The sequence below is a fragment of the Triplophysa rosa genome, linkage group LG17 (genome assembly GCF_024868665.1).
Source record: "Triplophysa rosa linkage group LG17, Trosa_1v2, whole genome shotgun sequence".
Taxonomy (NCBI): domain Eukaryota; kingdom Metazoa; phylum Chordata; class Actinopteri; order Cypriniformes; family Nemacheilidae; genus Triplophysa; species Triplophysa rosa.
In genome coordinates, this window is record NC_079906.1 from 14371342 (window position 1) to 14393437 (window position 22096).

The 22096-nt window shown below is 39.8% G+C and overlaps 2 protein-coding genes across 2 annotated transcripts in view; one reads left to right on the forward strand and one right to left on the reverse strand.

Moving 5' to 3' along the window:
• Nucleotides 1-846: 846 nt before the first annotated feature.
• Nucleotides 847-12611, reverse strand: ccdc22 (coiled-coil domain containing 22). Its single transcript, XM_057357466.1, is given in 16 exon segments — nucleotides 847-1716; nucleotides 1828-1902; nucleotides 2318-2377; nucleotides 2587-2682; nucleotides 2836-2943; nucleotides 3058-3159; nucleotides 6138-6254; nucleotides 6536-6655; nucleotides 6920-7111; nucleotides 7375-7587; nucleotides 8771-8940; nucleotides 9149-9233; nucleotides 10398-10504; nucleotides 11448-11580; nucleotides 11767-11944; nucleotides 12253-12611. Coding segments are annotated over 16 exon segments (1920 nt in total). The 5' UTR covers nucleotides 12303-12611; the 3' UTR covers nucleotides 847-1602.
• Nucleotides 12612-12772: 161 nt separating this feature from the next.
• Nucleotides 12773-22096, forward strand: part of slc38a5b (solute carrier family 38 member 5b) — a 41931-nt gene continuing 32607 nt past the window's right edge. The window contains exon 1 of the mRNA XM_057357242.1: nucleotides 12773-13967. The gene's annotated coding sequence lies outside the window, so the exon portion shown is untranslated. The remainder of the gene's footprint in view (nucleotides 13968-22096) is intronic.

The window sequence follows — 22096 nt, forward strand, 5'->3', positions numbered from 1 at the left end:
AGATTATATTAACCAATCAAATAACAAACATGCAGTTATTGACATCTGGCCTAAACCAATAAGAAGTGCGGACTGCTTTTCGCTTGTTGTTCTAAAAGGAAAACGTGTTTACAAACCAGCCCAACCAATACGTTGCCTAGGCTAACATTTTCCAATATTTCGGGCTGAATGATTGGTCAGACGACCTGGCAACTGCATACATGCTCTACGTGTCTGAATATGCTTAACGTATACGTTTTGTTCCTGTAACGTTAGCCGCTGGCATGTGTGCACAAGAAGTTACGGCATTGTACGAGAGAGTTAAGGAACGTGCTGCAATAAACAAAAGGAATGCACTGCAATGACTAAAGTTTATAGCGGTAGTAAAAACTGACACAATTATTTTTCGTGTCCCGCTTTGACCCTATATAATATCACACGCTTATCGTAACAGATAAACAACATCGATTTCTAGCTCATGCCTCATCCGGAATGTACACCAATTTTTCCTCAGTTAATGGATTTTATCCTCGGTTTGAAGGTAAAAGTCACGTATTTGCAACAGATTGAGAGGTTGCGAAAATGTAACTAGCTGAGCAAAAGCAGCTTCCTTCTAATTCCTCAAATGAATAGGTTTGCTTATAAGCAATGTTTTCGGCAGAATGAACACGTGCAGGGTGTGGCAGTTTCGCTGAAGGCTGAAGCGTGTTTTGGTGTTGGATGTCCCAGAAAAGGCTTGATCCCACAAAACAGCTACAGTTTGGTCGGGATAAAACTATGTACATTATATCAATTTGTAATTTAAAAAAGCAAACAGAGAATGGTAATGTCCCAGGACAATAACAACTAGGGAAATATCACATCATGTTTAGAGATTGAGCAGATTTATACAAGACATGGTAAAGTACAAAACAATTTCAGCATAATCTCTAAAATCAAACCTTGACATGAACACTATTAACTGTTAAGAAAAACAGCTTGATTGGAACAATCAGTGTTAGTCAACTAAACTGTTTACACAAACTTTCTAATCAGAGGTAACGACTAACCCTTTCAGTCATGATAATATTACTTTTAATACCAATATTAATAGTGCTATGGATCCATCAGGGCCAAACATATGTGTTCTCAAATTTGTTTTAATACAAAACAAGCGAACCTTTTTTCTGAGTGTTTCAAACTTAAACCCACTATTTCACAAACTCAATCCCCTGAATATTTAAACTTTCATGAATTGAACTCATATGATTCAATCAATAACAATCAAAGGTCATTGTTAACGGACACTTTCATGTACATAATAAATGTAATCACTGTTAAAAAAAAAAGAACAAAGGTGTTGTCTTATCCAGTTGAGTCTCTCAAATTCTTCAAGTCCAAAACCCTCATCACAACAATCAGAATTAGATTTATTTAGCGTCTCTTAGAATGTAATTTTGATGCAAAAAACTGTCTTCAGTGTTCAAACCCCCAGTAAAAGCTGCTGATGTGATGAGGATTATTTTTGATGTACTGATGGAGGCAGATGAAGGCGGGAGTGAGACCCGAGTCTCTCACAGCAGCACTCATTCCAGCAGGCCTGGTTGTATTCTGCAGTACCAGAAATGTAGACCGAGCCACGGCTCATCCTTCCCGGATCTTTGCAGCAAGGGCGGAGTTTTCCTGACGAATAGCCTTATAATCTTCAAGGATCTTCTCTAGATTACTAACTGTCCTTTTGCCATTCTCAGTCTCTATCTGTAAATCAAGAACACATATAACTGATGGCACAGCTGAAAGTGACGATGACTGTTTACTTTTCATAATGTTTATTAAATTTGACTTAGTATTTATGAGTTTGTTACACACCTGCTCCTCAAGATCTCTAATTTCTCTCATGATGGTTCCTGTGTACTCAATGGTTTGAATCAGCTGAGTGCAGTTCTGAGACAACACAAATGTTAAAACGATTAAAATGATACATTTCAAACTTACACTGTAATTCTCACTTACATACAAAAGCCAGTTAAAGTCACCAAGGGCATTAACTCAGAGTCCATTTACGTTGAACAGATGGACAGATGTGCTGCTAATGGCATGGTTATAAGAAACACAAGCCACCACGATGTTGAACTGTTGTTTTAGCAGGATCGCAACAAGTCCACCATATGGAGGCCTTGTCACATGAGACGAAAACATGATTTCCAAATGTCACATTTCAAAAAGCTGTGTACGTCCATTGTAAACCCACAACCTATAATGGTCATTGAGGTTTTTCTTTTTGTCCATCAAGTGCAACATCAAGTCCTGTTGAATCACAATTGTTTGCTAAACATCTTGATGATATGCTCACTCGTACCTCATGTAACGCAGCCAAGTACTTGTAGGATTTGCGGACAGATTCATCTTTTTTGGCATCCTGCAGTTTAAAAAGATTTAGTTTTTTTAAAATAAACACTACTTTCACTTACTGTATATTGAAAAGCTAAAGTAAAGAAATATTTAAAGTCATGCAAATTATCTGGGTCACTAATTTAACAAAGACATTTGTAACACTGACCGTGTGTTATTTAATATTATTATAATTTATAATAAAAATTTGTATTCAAATAAAACACAAAACAGAACCTTAAACACCAGCTCATCGGTGACCGCAAATGTTCGGTCCAGCTTTCCCGTTAGGCCATTTATCTCTTTCTGCAACTCCTTTGTGTCTGACAGAATCTGCAGGGGGGCACATTAATGGGGTCAGAGGTCAAAAGGCTTCTGAGGACTTACCAACTTCAAACATAAAGCTAACGTCCGTGAATACGGGTCAAGAACTTAAATGAAGTATTTTCACTGAGGACTAGATAATGGAAGAACTCAAACAAAGACCTTAGTAATTTCCTCCTTCTGCTTCTTTATGTTGCCTACGATCTCCAAGATCCTCATGGTGTATGCTGAGCGGCACACATCTTTGGACAGCGTTTCATACTCGGTCAGCTGCGGAAAAACATTGAGGGGGCAAACACAAACACACTCGATGTTAAAACAACAAACTTCTTGGGTAAAACATATTTTTGCTTGACAAAGTGGTGACAAATAAAAGATGTATACCAGCTGCTTGTAGAGGCTCTCCTTCTTTTTGGCTTCTTCAGCAGACTGTCTGATTTTCTCATGAAGATCTTTGATTTCTGTCAGCTTCCTAGAGGACTCAAACTAAAAGAGATTGCATAAATGTCATGAACGTGAACACGCATTTAGTCACGTTATAAGTCCAACTGTGCTTTTAGTCATTTTCTGAAGGGATGATATAATGAACATTTTTGATTATTCTTGATATTCTGAAATATTAAAATGTTTGATGCTCTATGTAAACATAAGCAGTTTCTTATGAAGGCAAAGCAATATGTATAGGGGAATTAACGCATCAGCCATAAAAAGTCCTATTTAATTCTAAGGTGGAAGTATGACCCGTCCGCATGACGCAATGTTCATCATCAGAAGGGTCAGCGGTCGTCCGCATGCAGCCCATTTTTTGAGACGTGCCGCGTACAACAGCAGCTGTGTCCCAATTCGGGGGCTGCAACCTTCTAAGGTCGCGGACTTAAAAACGAGGACTTGTTCTTCAAAGCACACAGCCTCAAAAGTCCAAGAACCGAACTGAAATGAGACGCCCTAGTCTCGCAGAGGATTTCCTAATTGCATCACCTGCTGCTCAAAATGCACCAATAATGTTAATTAACAACCTCATATATAATATTAAAACACTGAAATGGACCTTTTTTGTGAATTACATACTTTTACTTAACTAAAGTTTTGAATGATTATTTAAAATATTCAAGCCATTATAGGCACGCAATGAATCTCGGGATAGCCAAAGCTGTGAAGGATACATTCGTTCTATCCTTAAAGCCACAATATGGAATAATTTTGTTATGAAATATCCAAAAATCACTTGCACAGTGTGATATATTTCATGCAGTTGTGTACTTACATTATCCCAAATGTTCCCAAGAATGTGCAAATCCAGAGAAATTCCTATTTAAAATAATGGCCCGTCCCTTGTATTTCTGCTCCGCACTACCCTCAGTTTCCGGTTGTAGAAACTAAGGCAACACGCAAATGCGGAAGTGGATATACAGCATCTGGGATGCAGCATCTGTTGTTCTGTTATTATGGATCACGATTACGCTTTGGCGAGTAAAGGAAACCCAAAAAAGCATAAAGGTAGGCCAAATGAGGCAAGCAGGCTTATGGACAAACGAAGAAATAAAACAAGGATTAATATCGGCGTGGCGTTTTCTAAATGGAGAGAGCTTCGCGACCAACTTGGACTCGACAGAGACTCCGCTCTCGCATTTTAATAGACAGGTAAGCAAAGAAAATGTAATTGCACACGAAATACTCATGCACAGATTATTTGAATAGTTATGAATGCAGTTAACCTATGAAATACAGTATATGTCGCACAAAAATATGTAGCCAGTAAAGTTACTTGTAAATACTGTGGGTTGTTCAAATTTACATTTTAAACGATGACTGTATGACTGTTTGAAATACGTAAAACTGTGTAGCATTACACTACCAAATCAACTGACAAAGTCCAATATCAGTTGCGGGCTAACGTAGCATTACATTCCACGTTTCTTGGAAGCTAATTCATTACGATGACATAAAATAAAATGTATTCATTACCTCGTCCATGAACATGATGGGCGATCTCCATACGCCTCTGGATGGTGAAAACGACATGTCCCATAATTCCACTCTCCTACATAACGTCATTTAGCTTTGCCTTTTGTTGTTGTTTCGAAAGTGCACCATCTAGCGGTCTAAATATTCCATATTGTGGCTTTAAAACCCAGTGGAAATAAGGTCGCATTTTGGGGCTGCATTTGAAGCAACCTTTGATTTGGGACAGCCTTACCGGCCTTCAGTCACGCTGCTGTGACGCAATCGGTCTTAAAATGCAGCCTTCAAAGAACGCAGCCCCCGGCTGTGTCTCATTTTGTAAGGCTGCGTCCTCCAGAGGTCTCATTCAAAGGCTGCTACGTCATCGAGGCTGTCTCGTTTCATAAAATCAGGTAGGACTCTCCGGAGGCACCCTTCAAATGCGACCTTCTTTGACAGGAATTCGGAGGATACATGAGCTGTATCCTTCGTTGCCAGAGATAACCCACAATTTTTTGCGTCGGCCAACGTCTGTTATTTGAATAAACGGCAACAGCTGCACATTCAATCAAATATGTGGTTTTTAAATGTTAACAGTTTACAGTTTGTGTCACTTTTTTTAATCTTAGAAGGCAGTAAATAGGTTCACAAGTGTTTAGTGATTTTTAAATGTTTTGAAACAGTAAGGCAAAAATTGTATATTTGTTTAACTCTTTTGGCATTGTTTAGGGTAGAAAGTAACCTACTTTTTACCTTATAAATCATGTAGAAATCATTTTAATTAATTTGACAGGTGTGCGAGTGCAACGTGTTGTCATAGCAACGTGGTACTTCCTGTTTCCTTTTCTGCCAGTATGTCCTACTAAAGACGTCTCGTTTAATTTGAGAATTGTTGAGAATCCTCCGTATACCGCATGCTTTAGAGGATGATACCTCTGGAGGACACAAGGACGCAACCTTACGAAACGAGACACAGCTCCCGTATTGGATTTGTATCATTCTTTTTCGACAACGGCACACTGCACACTTTCTGTGTGTGTATTGACCCCTAGTGGACTAGTGCACTTTTTCGCGCATGCGCTGTTGTACGCGGCACGACTGCGCGGTCTCAAAAAATGGCCTGCACGCGGACAGGGTGTGCGGATGACCGCGAACCCTTCTGATGACGAAAATTGCATTATGCGGACAGCGAGCAAACGTGGACGGACGGACCATACTTCCGCCTTAAGGTTTAAAGAAAATGTGAATGAGGGTCATGATAAATTATGACTGTTTTGTTTTGGTGCGTAAAACCTTGACTAACATAAGTAAATTTCAGTGAAAACAGAGAAGTAGAAAATAATCTTAAAAAAACACACTTCATTTTTTAAATACCAAATGTCTATATTTAAACAAAGCACATGATGTAAAAATTACTGAAATTATTCAAATAAGAGCTCCATGGCTTAAACAGGTCAGTCACGAGACTGACATTAGCAGTTGCTACAGGACTGTATAAGCCATCAATGTTAAACACACTGTACCTCTCTGTTGCTGCAGAGCTCCTTCAGTCTGCGGTGTTCATCTATCAATGGAACTCTGTGTTTCTCCCACTGAGAAGCCAGATTCACCACACGCTTAGAGCTTGCCTCTACTAGACTCTAAAACACAGAAACACAATGCAGAAAAACATAAACATGTTATTAGTCAGAATTAGAGGCTTGTAAAGGCTGGTGACATTACATACTGCTTTATTCTGTATGCTTTTAGTTTCGTATTTAGTGCTCTTTGCTCCGCTGCCTGTTATATTGTAATGTTTTGACTTGTCCTGCGACAAGGTATTATTTAACACATTGCAAGTCTACATGTTTTCTATTAAGGTTTGTGTGGCAAAGGTACAACAGAGAGAAGGTTGGTGCCACAGGTGTTACTTGTTACGTACCTGTAACTTGAGCAGGTTGTCTTCAGCGTCAGGAAGGAGGTCAATGGTCTGACTCTTCATTTTGACAGAGTTCTCCTTTTCTGCATTACTCACCTCCCTCTGATTCACCTCATCTGACACCTACAGATATAAACACACAGACAAATCTGACATATCAAAGATAAAAAAACAAAGATTTCAAGGAAATGATGCATTTAGTATCAGACTCACGGTGGAATCTGAGTATTTGTTTATTTATTTTTAAAGGCCATTGCAGCACTAAAGGGTATTCAAGGCATGTGGAATCTGAGAATTAAAATATTTCTCCCTATGGCCGATGTTGAATTATCATTATTTTTTATTAACAATATAATTCGTGTAAGTAATTTAAAGTGAACTTATTACCTGCTGGATGGACACAGTGAGCTGTTTGACGTCTCCGCCCACTTCATCCATTTGGACTGAAAGTTGCTACAACTGTTGCTGCAGAGCAGAAAGTTCTGCTTCCTGCAGGGCCTTCAGGTCCTCCTCTGATTGGTGAGAGCTGGGAAGTGCACTTGCTGCTGCCGCCATCTGCTGGGCTGCTTTCTCAGGTTCCTGCAAAATAATAAAAACCTTTCATCAGTAATCAATTACAGCTAAATAGTCTAAATAGGACATATAAAGATGCAGTTACAGATAAAAGTGAATGATAAACTTTTAGAAAAAAATGCATGTTTATGTCCAATAATTAAATGCAACAAGCGATATATATTCAATTAAATAAATTAATAATACATTCATTTTAATAACATTTATTAATGCCTTTTTAAATTTCATTGGTGGTATATGTACAAGGAACACATGCTCATCTTACTTACCTCTGTAAAAGTGAATTTCTCTGTGTGGGTGAAGCGTGTGCCTTTGGTCAACACATCTCTCCCAGAGGAGGCACCGCTGAATGACTGCAGCAGTTCTGTGAGGTCAGAGGTCGAGCGCGTTGCTCCATGCGTGTCGGGCCGAGGCTGAGCCGCCGCTCTCAGTTGTTCCTCAATCCGCTTCTGCAGTCGAGCTTTTTTCCTGGCTCTGTAATCCTGTAGATGTAAGACAAAGCATGAACAAGACCTTTTGTTAAACCTATGGTGAAAACTGAATTGGGTAACTGTCCAAAATGTAATATGTACAAATTTGACCCATACACTTATGACAGATTATATGCAGGTCATCTCACTCACATTTTTCACTTTCTGTCTCTTGGTCGAAGGAATATTTCTTTGCATAAAAGCTTTATAGGACAGTAAACTGAAGGGATATTGAGATAAAAACATGTGGTAAGCAGAATTATTGATTCTGGACCATTGAATTATTTAGAATTAAAGTGTTAGTTCACCTTTAAAATGAAAATGCTGTCATTATTTACTCGTCCTCTTGTCATTTCAAACCTGTATGACTTTCTTTATTCTACAGTACACAAAAGAAGATATTTTGAAAAATGTTTGTAACAGAAAACCTTTGGTCACCATTGACTTGCATTGGTTTTGTGTCCATACAATAGAAGTCAATGGGTACCGGCGCTGTTCGGTTACCAACATTTTTCAAAATGTCTTTTGTGTTTTGCAGAAAAAATAAAATCACACAGGTTTAAAATGACAAGAGGGCGAGTAAATGATGACAGAATTTTCATTTTGAAGGCAAACTATTCCTTTAATGCTTCACGTCATGGCCGCTTGATGATCTTGGTTGTGCCTTCATTTCCTATCATTACTAACAGTCCATTGTCAGTTATTATTTTAAGTTGAACACTTTTTTGTAAACTGATGGATACACTGTAATTATTTTCAGACTGTTCTAAAAACTTCCCCAACACATGAAACAGTAAACAGGAATAGAAATACAAACACAGATATAGCCTTGCCTTGTGATTTACAAATAGGTGCTGGACGCTTGGAAAATGTCTAGGGGTCAGACAATAGGCAAGTGTGTATGCTGGAGGGCAGGTGAGGTGAGAATGTGGAGGTCAGCAGTACAGTAATAAGACACATACATGCTGAATGTCACACTAGTGTGAAAGACACCTCTGTGTTCATCCTCATGTTGATACATGCGTTTACCACAGAGACGCCATCAAGAAAGCAGGACGGCAGCAAAAATATTTACATGCCAGTGTTATTCTTATTAACAGCTCAGAGAACCCAAAGCTAATGATAGAGGGACGCACACTGAGACCGAGAAATAAAGTGTGTTTTGTTTTGAGTTTGAAGCGGGACACAGAACAACCTCAGGAGTCAGTCTCGACAGCAGACCCTGGCTGTTCCATTCACTCTCCCACTCCTGCGCGGCACTGAGCTCAGAGACGTGGTTCTCCAGGAGGGATGCCGGCACTGAGGCATGCTGGGAAGGCTGGGCGGTCACAGGCAGCAAATAATTCCTCCAGTACTCTTGCATCTCTGAGAGAATTCATAAAGAAACATCAGAAACACATGCTCATGTTAGAAGGCTGAATCATCAGAGCTAAATAGGGCTTCGTCAAATTCCTCAATGGGATAATCACACTTCAGGGGCAGGTGGGAACTACAAAAAAACCTACAACGGATCAGGCAAATCCCACGTTACCCAAGGGGGATTTCTTATTTAGGTCAATGTAAATGAATATACCTTTTGGCTGTTTCCTGGAAGAGACCTTGAGTGAGTATGGGAGACTCAGCCGCTGGACGTGAAAATGGTGAGACGGGCCGGAGCTCTGAAATCAAATTCACACACATTCGTCAGTTTGTTAAGTGGCTTGGCAGAATTTTCAATAACCCTCGCAACAGTGGCACATGTATTAACGTGAAACACATTTCTTATGTTACCAGCAAAACGAGCCAAGAGTAAGTGTCACGTCTAAAGCATGTTTCAGCATTTATTTTTGAAGTTCAATAGTAAAAGCGATAGTTCACCCAAAAATGAAACTTTTGTCAAGAATTACTCAACCTCAAGTTATTCCAAACCTGTATAAATGTCTTTGTTCTGTTCAACATGAATACAGATTATTTAGAAAAAATATGTTAGCAACTGAGATTTCTGAGGCACTGTTGACTAACAAAGTAGAAAATATTAAAATGGTTGTCAAAAGTGCCCCAGAACGGTTTGATTTCGTAAATTTGTCAATATATTTTTTGTGTTCAACAGATAAAAAATACAATATTTTTTCTGCTACTATGGTAGTCAATGGTGCCATAGAAATCTTAGTTTATTATATTCTTCCAAATATCTTTCTTTGTGTTTAACTAAACTAAGAAATTTATACAGGTTTGGAACAACTTGAGAGTGAGTAAATGATGACAGAATTTTTATTTTTGGGTGAACATCCCTTTAAAGTCTTGTATTATGCCAACATCTGTAACATATAACAAACTACCACAGAAAACAGTTTTTCTCTCAGTGTGCAAAAACAAACTAAAACTGTGTTTACAGTAACTTTTTTGTATACTCATTTATTATTCTTCCAAAGAAATGGATCAGTGTTATTTGTGCTGTTGTCTAAATCATTGTTTTGTGACAGGAATACTGTTTCTGTAAGATGAACTTATGCTTTGCCAACATATGTTAGTAAGTGGTTTTATCATAATAGTTTCACGACAGCACATATCACACAAGTATTTTTGGCTATACAAAACGTAATTTCTCCGAAATCGCTAGTACATTTCTATGAGCAAATTTGGTTGTTTTTACAAACCAAGGGCAAGTCAAAATTACTTTCTGTGGTAGTCGACAACAGATGTTGACAAAAGAGTTTAAGTTGTATTTAACTTTGATTTACTTAACTATATGACAAAACCATCTATCAGGTTATTAGTGTAAAGCTAGATCTACTGTATGTGTCTGAGCCTCTGGATTTTGACGTTTAGGCATGTAGGAGTACCTGTGTTTTACGGTGAATAGGGAGTCTACAGGATGGAGGGAGCCAAGGCACTGACAATTGAGCTTTAATTTGACCAGCAATTGCTTTCTGCAACAGCACAGATTTTCCTAAAAGAAAAGTCTTACGATCAACTATTAAACATTTCCATTAAGTCAAATCATTTTGAAGCAACATACATCACAAAGCCAAACAAACAATTAAGAGGAAACACAGATGTCTGTGATAACCGAGTCTAGTAAAACTTAAAATATAAAAACAAATGCACCATTTCCAAATCCAAGTGGCGCTGACTTTGGATACTTTCCAGAACAATCAATGTCAGTTTTATACAGTCAAGCGTATTAAGTGGGGGAAATACTTTCTGTTGCATTTATTAGCGAAAGCTGGATGTAATCAGCACTGTAATGTCTTACATCACAGACTAACTATTTAAATTACTCTTTGATCCCAGCACGAAAAACCATCAACAAGACTTTACTATTACACTGAGAATACCACACATTATTCTAGCTATTGCAATCCAATGTTGACAAATTAATGATGGTGATTTTCTAAATTACACCTGAACAAATCCCAGTCAATCATGGCAAACCACAATTATTATTTGGCTGTGAAAAGATTATTAGTTATGGTGCACTGGCAGTTACCTGTGGACAGGTGATTTCTCTTGGTTGTTTTATATACCTGTGGCCTGGTGATTATATTAATGTGCTAATTATCTACTAGTGTCAGACGGCACACCTCCGGGTCATCTGATTTATAATGCACATATAAAAAGAACTGGGCAAAATGACCAGTTTTATTTTGACTGGCTGTTTTTTTACACAGTTTCTGAGAGCCATTATACTGATCTTTTCCGGTCTGCTACAAGTCTTGCAGCAGATGTTACAGTGAGCTCTTTCGAAGACTGTAACGTTTAAAATACTAAGGAACTTGTTTTTGACATATTCTGCACCAGATTTCAGATTTATCTCCACCTAAAAGTTAAACACTTTGCATATACTGTATAAGCCGCAATGAGGATTGAACTTAATTCATATAGTCACATACCTGCAGGCTGGTCCGAGGCCTCTGCACTCTCTCTGGGCAGCTTCTCCACCAGAAACATGAAGAGAGAGCGGATCTCTGGTTCATTGCTGTAAAGAAATGTCTGGTAGCCAATCTCTCCTTTAAAGCCCACATCCTAAACAAAAACATAATAATCCAACATTACAACAGTCTCACAAACAAACTAAAGTCACTAAAATTGTTCCACTTTTGAATGGGATGTACTACTTATTACAGCAATCTCAACTGACTGGCTTAGTCATTAGTGAGGGGTCAAGTTAACTCAGACACAGAAGAAAGTCTGCGGCACTGTGTCTCTCACCTGACAGGCTTGTGCCAGACTCATGCCCAGTCTAAAACGAGCAGACATTCCAGGGGGCAGCGAGTGAGACAAGCCATTGCCCAGCGAAGGGTCGATGACACGCAGGCATCTCACCACTGCCTCTACGATCAGCTCACTGGTGAACTGCTTCACACTCTGAACATCTTCATCAATGTCTCTGTAAGGCAGATGAGATTTAATACAGTCATGTGCATGACATAAAACAGCACATATTATGCAAGGTAATACAAAGGTGATGACAAATCCCCCAAAAGATGTACGATATAAAAACGGTTACATATGCATGAGTACCAAGTGCAATTTCTACATGCTAAGTACATTCAAAGAAATTAAAAGAAAAACATATTAAGGAAACTATATCTTTATGATTACATGATCTTATAGTTTGGACTGTGTCAAAACTCCAAAGACAAGAGGATATGACTTGTCAGAACTGATAAGACCTGTTAGATCTCGGATACCTACGTGCCAACTTGTCGTAGGGAGTGAATTAAAATCCTATCGACTTCTTCCATCACGAAACGAGATAAGATGTAACTGCTCGACCGTCTGTAAAAATGTAACCCCGACGTGGGAAAGCAAATTAATATCGTAAGGTTTTAGCTAACCCTCAGCATCACCCTGCACTACAGTCCGTGCAGGGCTACTAACCCGGACGACCTTTCCGTTGTCATAGTAACAGTTGAACTCGCTATTTTAAACGAACTTCAAAGTGCTTTTTACCACATCCTCCAAAAAATAACTTGTCAAAATAACAGCCTTTTTACTGCTAGTCTCTTCAAAATCTCCTTTTGCTGGAGAGGAAGTCGTTACCAAGGAGTGCCCGACGCAGTGTACAATGGGACATGAAGTTTTAGTAACTATGCAAATCCGTAGTGAACTGCTAGCTAAAAACTACAATTCCTGACATGCACTGCGCGTCCAGTTCTCGTGACTGAGGATGACGCGTATGCACGTGCATGGTCCAGGTCAGGAACGAATTGGAATGTTTCAGATGTTGTTGGTTGGAGAGATCGGCTCAGAACAGTCACATTATAAGCGGTTTTTTTATTCTTAACCAAAAAACATAGAAATTACGAAATTCTGTTTTTCCTTTTTGTTTTGTTATTAAACAATGAGTAATAGTCAGAGTAAAACAGGCAAGCAAACAGAAGCTGTTAGGTGTTTGCGAACGGTAAAGCCTGTTTTACTATTGAATATCACTCGTTGTAAGTTATATGCTTATGTATGTGTCAACATTTTGTCGGAATAGTGATCTCTTAGTTATTTATATAAATATACTGTATATTTTACTTTTGGTTCCTTGGGTGTCAGGATAAAAAAGGGACAGGACGTTCTCTTAGACACGAGTTTTTAAGCATGCACACCTGTCACTGTCGAGGAAAGCTTAGTTTATGACAATCCCAACAGGTTCTTTTATTTTTGCTCAGAAATGTCTGAGGTCTAAAGATTTGCAGGTGCCTTCTAAACATTTCTGCATTGATATTTGTTTGAACAAATATGTCTGTGTTTGTGCGTGCGTGTGTATGTATATGAAGAGTTTGGTTCCAAAATGAGATAAGTCATGTTTTATATTATGTTATCATGTTTTAATTGTGTTAGGTAGCTGTATTTTAGGAGTTAAATCAAAACAAACCAACTGCAGTTCGATTGATATTAATTGGAATGCACAGTCATATACACTAAAAATGCATTTCTTGCCATGCACGCAACTATAAGAACAAAAGTTCCTTCACCATTTTTTTAGAATCTAACATTTTACCAGTGTAAACTATTTAAGTTCTTCTCTCTTCTCAAAACGTGAATCTGCTTGTGAAATGCATGACTTGTGAATAAGCAATAAACAAAGACAGCCCTTTGAAAAAACTGAACTGTCCCTTGTCTTAACAGAGAGCAGCACATACTTGTTGTACGTGACATGACATCACAAGAAATTTGATACTGTATTGGAGAAGCTCCCTCCCCCCTTTCAGGGATTTTTTCCTCCCATGTGCTTCCCACTCTTGCTTCTGCCCTACACTCTTCAGTAAGTTTACAGTGTATTCTCTCTCTTTCTCTCTTGGGCTCTACATAAACCTCACTACAACCGGGATAAAAAGCAACACCGCATCCAGGAAAAGGTCTCAGAGAATGCTTCACCAGCGCTGCCTTTGAGAAAACAACATTTGCCTTTTAAAAGGGTGAGGAGGAGTTTTTTTTCTGAGATCTGTATTGCTTGACACACCACACTGCTGGTTTTGACAGTAAAGGCTTCATGGCTTTAAAGACATAATGGATTTTTGTTAACATAAACATAACTTTAAGGTGTTTTTAAAGTGGTTACTTAACTTACTATTTTAGTTAATTGCTCTTCAAGACCTCAAGACTTTATTGCACAATTGTGAAGATTTGTTTGGGTTTTGTGACATGTATGCTTTTTACTCTGTCACCCTGCATGCTGGTAAAAGATCTTGGGATCTTTTATTTACTGTCTAAAATGCATGAAGAAATGCATGGGGTGCAAAGAAAATCACTTTATTCACACCGTACATGACGTAATGTGGTATCATGTATCACAGGGCTAGACTTAACTGGACTCAAGGGCATTACATGATTTGGTGTGCAGTGTAGTATTGCCATGACTTGCTCGTGCATTGAGAGTTTTTGTGCTATGTTGTTTGTGAGCAGTGTAAACACATTCAAAAAATATGAAAAATAAAGTCACTTATTCTTCTTTGGAATAGATGTTTCTGTGAAATAATTCGTTTATTGTTCATCTGCCAACAATCTGACATGCTTAAAGGTTTGGAAGAAACTGTTAAGGTACACCACACCGTATGTTTACCTTCTCTTACAAATAATGCTTAAAACAGTCTTGCTGTTGCTCATAAATGGAGGGATATCTTTACTGTTATTTACAGAAACCATTATTTGCATCTCTAAAGACTGAATTTGAGCTACATAGAACTGTCCAGCCTCAGATCTCTTCAAGAGGAAAATCATATTTTGTCATTGACATGTAATAGTGCACATCAGTGCAAAGTAAGAATGAGGTCTGTTTATGTTAAAAAGTATCATTTTCCACCTTTATTGGACGATTTAATAAGTGCAAATATGTTATTGTATGTGTTGTCACTTTCTGTGAACATTTGAAGCATTTGTAAAAGAGACATCAAATCTCATTAACCCTCAGTTAACCATTTGTAATTCTGTGGTCTAGGGAAAGACTGCAAACATTTGAACGTATGAAAGTATATGACATTGCTATAACAAGTTAGTTGAGACTGAGAGTGATAGTTAGATAATATAGTAGGCTATGGTATAGAAAGATTCATATAAATGTAAATGCTGCGACTGAAGGGCCGGTGTTTTTAACTGTTTGTGTGAAAGTTAAATTGAACCAGAAAAACAAAGTGTTCAAAAAAGCAGTTTATTTTTTATATGGCTGGAATTCATAACTTCACTATTTTTTTTAATTATATCGTAGTGCTAACAAATACTGTGGTTGTAAACTTTACAATGGAGAGTCTGAGAAACACCTCACAGTATATGAATACAAAAACATCACATAATGTGTCGGCATATACCACTGTTATGTAAGAAAGGAAAATTAGAGGAAATCATTATCAGGTGAAAACCGAAAAGGAACATGTAATTTTCTGACAGGGCTGCCTTAAGCACAATATAGATGCAGAAGTTGTGACCCACACAATTGATTGAACTCAAGTGATTTCCTTAGCTGGTTTAAACGGATGTCCTGGTCATATTGAACGCACACTGCAAGAACCAGGGGAAATGAGTCTGAAGAAAGATCAGTGAGTGCAACAATGCATCAAATGAGCTATAACAATGACCAGATCTGGCTTTTAACTTTGGCTTCTGTTGTTTCACTATAGGAGACTGTAAACGCGCTTTTATATTAGATTCGCTTGAGGTTTTTCGGCACAGATGTATGCGGCCCCACAGAGGGGATCATATTGTGTCCCCAGGGAAGTACTCTGGAAAGTAAAGCATGGTCAAGTAGATGCATCTGCCATAAAAGAGTACTTGTGCGCTTTAATACACCTCCAGTCAAGGCTGTAAAATGGGTGGCAGAAGTGTGAGAGGTTGACGTATAGAGTCTGTAGAGAATGAGGGAGGGACTACAGAAATTGGACGAAAGCCAAAGACAGGAATGTGAGTGCAATGGGAGAGAGAGTTTACAGAGTTGTTTAGCTCTGACTGAGAAAAGTATAGATGGTGGCAGATGGGGACATTCTGTCCACGCTAGTGCCACGAAATCTGTTAAAATGCTCTCTCTCTCTTAGGGACACTGCACACTTGTTGTAATGTTTGGTTTGCAATTATAATGTAACGATATTTGGTCTTTGTTTTCCTCCCTTCGTTGACATATTTCCTATTGTATTGGGATTGACAGGGGATTGACATATTTAAAGGGCTTTTTCACATTTTTAAAATAGCCAATAGCCTTTGTTTTCATCCCAGTTATTAACCATACACTAAAATCTGTCAAAATAAATACAAATATTTCATTACAATACATTTTGTCAACTTTTAAGGCTACCATAGTATATATTGATTCAAACATATAGACAGACTAAAAGTCACAAATTTTGTTTATTTGCCATCTTTAAAGGGGCAGTTCACCAAAAAATATTAACCTGAGTGGTTCCAAATCTGTATAAATTAATTTGTTCTAATGAACACAGAGCAAGATATTTGCTTGTAACCAAACAGTTCTTGGCCACCATTGACTACCATGGGAAAAATTACAATGGTAGTCAAAAGTGGCCCAAAACGGTTTGCTTTCCTACATTCTTCAAAATATCTTCTTTTGTGTTCAACGGATCAACTTTGGGGTGAGAAAATGAAGACATTTTTGGGTGAACTATCCATTTAAATTGAATTCCCTGGAAGCAAGTAAAGGGTTAACCTCTCAACTACAGAGACCCCCTTTCCAATATGTGCCTGATCAAGTGTGAAAAACTAGTTTGACCGGATTGTCTGTTACCTGGGGCAGTTTACCTTAGAGCTGCACTGGTTGACTGTTTTGTAATCCCACGTTCTTTGATTTTTAAGTGTTAAATGTTATATGGACAACCATTTAATTAGACTCAATAAGTTATTTGTTTAACCTTTTAAGCACTTAGTTAAACCATTCAGGGTGGGCTGTGGGTACACTGAGGGGCAGAGAGAGAGAGAGAGAGAGAGAGAGAGAGAGAGAGAGAGGTGGGGGAGGGTGAGTAAGAGAGTATGGTGAGGAGTATGTGAGAAAGCATAACTTAAACTTTCTTTCTCTTCCATGTAGGCCTTCTGAGTAAAATTATTGGCATATGAGTGAGTGAGTGTGACATTATGCAGCTGACAAAGTGTGCGATTTATAACAGATTTTTCCATGGAAGCTGGGAGGGTTTTTGCCGTTAGTCGGTCTAGTAGGCAAGTTAGAAGGAATTCTCAGTTATTCTTGTAAGTGATGTGTATGTGTTTGTGGAGCGTAACACATGCCTGCTTTTGGAATGTTGTCCTGTTGTTTTGATGGTGGTATACACATGACTCCAATTAGTCATGTCAACATTGTGGAAACTTTTTCCTCGTCGAAGCAGAGACCAGGAGACGTTGGGATATCTTTCATACAGAAGTTACTCTTTAATGAGGACTCGCTGTGCGTCGCTGCAGTCATCCAAGTCTGACTATAGCTCAGCACAGTAGAGTTTTATACCTTTCAAGGGGGAGGGATACATAGAGGTGGAGACGATTTAAACAAAGCATGCAAATGCAGCACAGGAATCAGCCCGTTACCGGAATTTTCCCAGCCCTGATCTCATCAGCATAACAGTGTCATTCAAATGCATAGGTGCTAATCCAATCAGCCTGACAGTAATGCACATACCTTCACATTATCATAGAGACAAAGGCACAACTGTGCCTTGAGCTTAGCATTCACCTTTAACTTGGGACCCTGCCCAATGGTCAGGAAGTGCATAAAGACGAAAGGGTAATGTCTCAGACACCTGGGCTGCCTGACTTGATCTTCTTAGAATGTCATCATCTTTACCTCAAAATGTGAAACACAATGTACATAACTTTCTTAGTTTATATGCTATCACATTGGAACCTAGATATAACATTTTATACATTTGTAATCCCACAGTTCCCCCTTTGAGAGTTCTAATAACTCACAAAATACAAATTTAGACACTTAAAAGTTCATTCTTGTAACCTGTGATCGTTACAGGCACATAGCACTTGCTCTGTGTGGATTGTCTGTAGTGACGAACGGCATGTTGACACAGAAACAAACATGCAGCTATAGTCCGTGAAGTTCTTACGGGTAATAGTCTTTTCTGGTTGGAACTGTCATTTCCTCGCGATGGACGTGAGTCATGTGTTGAATGAAACATTTGATACTGTGGACGCATATAGTACACCAGTAGGAAAAACAACAGCAAAATTGCTATTTCCTTGATCCACAGCCAGGGTTTACCTAACAGGTTTCCGAACCATGAAGAAGTATCTTCAGTCATCTGGTGTAATTTTGCTGAAAGATCAAGAATATCTTGTTGGATTTTGTTCAAGTCCTCTGTAGGATCCATTACCCCGGTGCAGCACTCAGGGCCGATAATGGTGCAGGCTCCCCCTTGCGTTGCAAGAATGTATAATACAGAATAATTATATTGTGCAAAGCGAGAGTGTACGTAATGTTACCCAGGGCCAAAGCCGTATCATTGGCCAGTTACTGTACAGAATTCGATAAGCTTCTGACTTGATCAAGGGCCTGTATAACACCATAAAATGGGATGAATGCTCCAAGAGTTCTTGACCACCATATTTGTGCACACGTGAGTCCTGGAATGGAACACGGAGAAGCTGGAGGAGTTGTGATGTTGTGACATGTACTCTTGTTGTATATTCCATTGGTATAAACTTCGAATGAGGTACACGTGTCACAATTGGAGATGGGGTGTGCCACCCATGGGATTCCTGCTCCTACTGAAGGCAGGTGTGGCATGTAAACGTTCTTTCCAGCAAACAAGGCAATTCTTGACATACAGTATTCATCAGCTCTAAGAATATGTTGTTTCTGGAGTCTACACTTTGTGCGATGTCCATGATGATTACTAGTACGACAATCTTGATCATGTTTATGGATGACTGAAGTTCCTGTATGTGATTCTCTGCGTTTTGTATTATTTTTTATTTTTTTTCGTGACAGTTGGCTCGGCAGTGGGTCTAGTTGTCTTTTAGAGGTTATGGCTTCATACGTAGATGAGGAGGTCGGTGTGTATGGGTCTCGGGACAGCCATCAAGTGGTATCTGCACAGAGTAAGAAAGAAAACAAAAGAAGACAGGGCAGTATCTGTGGTAAAAGACTGCAAATACTAGGATTTTATCCTTTGTTCGATGTGAGTCTGCTATTGTTGTTCCTTCTTTCCCTATTTCTTAATTCCTGTGACACCTAAAGAACAGTGAGGTAAGGATGGACTAGTGGATGGGGAAGGCCTATGAGGGAGTCTTCACCGCAGGGCTGGCCTCCGAAGCCTGTTGCATTCGGTTCTTCCCTAGGCTCCTCACTGGTCCGCGTGTCCTATCCTATCCCTGTAGGTGGGGGAACAACTTTACAGTGTGACACATGAGTCCAGGTTTTCCTTACCTGACACAACACTGCAACTGCTGGCACATCATTATTTTTCTGACATGTAAAGCATCTCTTGACTGTTTCAGTGGCTAAATTTCTGAATTTTGGATTCCACCATTGATTTGAGAACCTGTGATTCATCGTTGCTGGACCACTGTGGCCCAAATTGTGTATTTGTTGAGCCAAATATGGCAGCAGTGATTCGGGAGTGACATACTTTCCCCCTTTGGTCTAGCAGCCGGATGAATCCACTGTGGCTCATTTGTCTAACCATGTCCATGCTTCATATAGAGGAACGTCTTTGTACAGATCAATGATTGATTCAGAAGGCAGAATTGTCTTCTGTGCTGTACTTCCTGAACACACTTGTACAGTTGCATAGGAACAAGCATGTTTAGCAGCTGCATCAGCAAGAGCATTACCTTTTGCTTCCGTAGTATTAGTTGTGAGATGTGCTTTCACTTTGATCACTGCTAATTTCTTTGGAAGTTTCATGGCAAACATTAGATCTTTTACTAATCCAGCATGCTTAATGAGGGATCTAGCAGAAGTAAGAAACTGTCTACTTTGCCAAATGACACCAAAATCATGAATTACCCCAAAAGCATACCTGGAATCAGTGTAGATATTCACAACCGATCCTGAAGCTAGCGTGCATGCTCTAGTTAAGGCTACTAGTTCTGCAGCTTGAGCTGAAAAATGATCTGAAAGACGACCTGAAGCTACCACTTCAGTGGTGGAAGTGACTGCATAACCTGCTTGTCTGTTACCTTCAATGACTTGAGCTGAACCGTCAACAAACAACTCCAATTCTGCATTCTTTATGGGAGTTTCTGTCACTTCACTCGTAGGTGCGTATGTAAGTGTAACACAATAATGAGTCATTTCTCCGACATCCTCTAACACAACTTCAGTCATTGCAGACATCATACATGAGGATGGGTTCGTGACTGGCACATGCTGTAAAACAATGTTCGGGGCTGTGAGGGTTGTTAACCAATTTCCCCAACGAGAGGAGGTGACAGAAGTGACTTTTGCTTGATTCATTAGTGCGGATACTGCATGAGGGCATCTTACGTTTACTGTCTGTCCTAACACCATTCCAGATGAAGCCTGAAGAGCTAGATGAACTGCCTGCACTGCTCTAAGACATGGGCCCATACCTTGAGTGACTATGTCCAGTTTACCAGAATAGTAATGAATTGGGCGTAAACTGCCCTCATGATCTTGCATCAGACATGCAGTCATAAAGCCTAAGTTTTCATGGACATAAAGCACGAAAGGCCTATTAGACTGTGCAATTCCTAATGCTGGTGCTTGACATAGTGCTCTCTTCAAATCATTGAAAGCTTTGAGATGAATTTCTTCCATACAAACAGTATCGGAATCTTTAACCTGGTATTTCAACAAGTCATAGAGTGGGTGAGAAATCGAGGCATAGTCTTCAATCCAAGGTCTACAGCAGTGGTCGACAACCCGTCAATCGCGATCGACTGGTCGATCTTTGAGACGTTACCTGTCGATCCCTGAAAGTAGGCTAATAGGAAAATTAATAGACAAATATTGTCACGGTCCTACCTTCTTGTTTATGAATTTCTAGTCATGTGGCAGGATCGGGACAGAGCCCTTAGGTTTTATGTGGAGAGAATCATATTATTGTCTATCTTAACATAATATGAGTTCTCTCCAGTGTCTTGTCATTGGCCCCGCCCCTCTCGTTTCATGTATTGCCTCCCTGCAGTGTCTTATGTTCCACGCCTGCCCTCGCTCGTTATCCTTTGTTTGTCTTACCTATAAATGCCCTCATGTTTCTTTGTCTTGTGCTCGTGTATTGTGTATGTATGTGTACGTGTACCTTGTTCATGTTCGCAAGTTGTTGCCCGTAAGCCTGTTTCTTGCCCTGTCCCTGAACTGTGAGTTTTGTGTTTTTTTGCCTTAGTTACCCTGCTGTGTGTTTAGACGTTTGGTCGTGTTTTTAGTTTAGTTTTGCTATTCTTGTTTTACGTTTTGCCCCCACGTGGGAAGTCTTTTGTTTGTATTCTTAGTTTTGTCATCCCCATAGTGGGTGTTTTGTTTGTGAAGTGTTTTGTGTAAATAAAGTATTATTTTGTTAACCCCTTCATCCCCACTGCCTGCGCTTGGGTTCTTCCACGCCACCTTACCTGCCGTGACAGAATACACGAGCCAACTACTGAACCCAGCAGGCAGCCATGGACGGTGCAACCATTTCCCGGTGGCCTTGCACCTCCAATCCGGAGTGGTGGAAGGCGATCGCCTCCCAGTCCCACGCTGGAGGAGGACCATTCCCTGCCCAGCGCCAGCGCCCCTTGCTGGACTACGCCCGGGACATCGAGGCCAGGAAGGCGTCCGTTCCCGAGATGCTGGTCCGTGCCTATCTGGTGGCCGGGATGGACGATCCTCCACCCTTTCCGGAGCGGGAGGAGATGGTATACCAGCCGTTCCCACAGTTAGTGGAACGGCTGCAGCTCCGAGAGGAGCTAGTCAAAGGCTCCTCTCCCAGCTGCCATCAGGTCTCCTCTCGTCCCACTCTGGTGTCCGTCCCGGAGGACCGCGTGATAGGCACCCTCACTATCGGAGGCCCAGCACCTCCCGTCCCGAGTCCGGCAGCTCCTCCACCGTCCACCAGCCTCGTGGGCAAGCGGGGGAGGCGAGCATCCTGGGGGTCCACCTCCG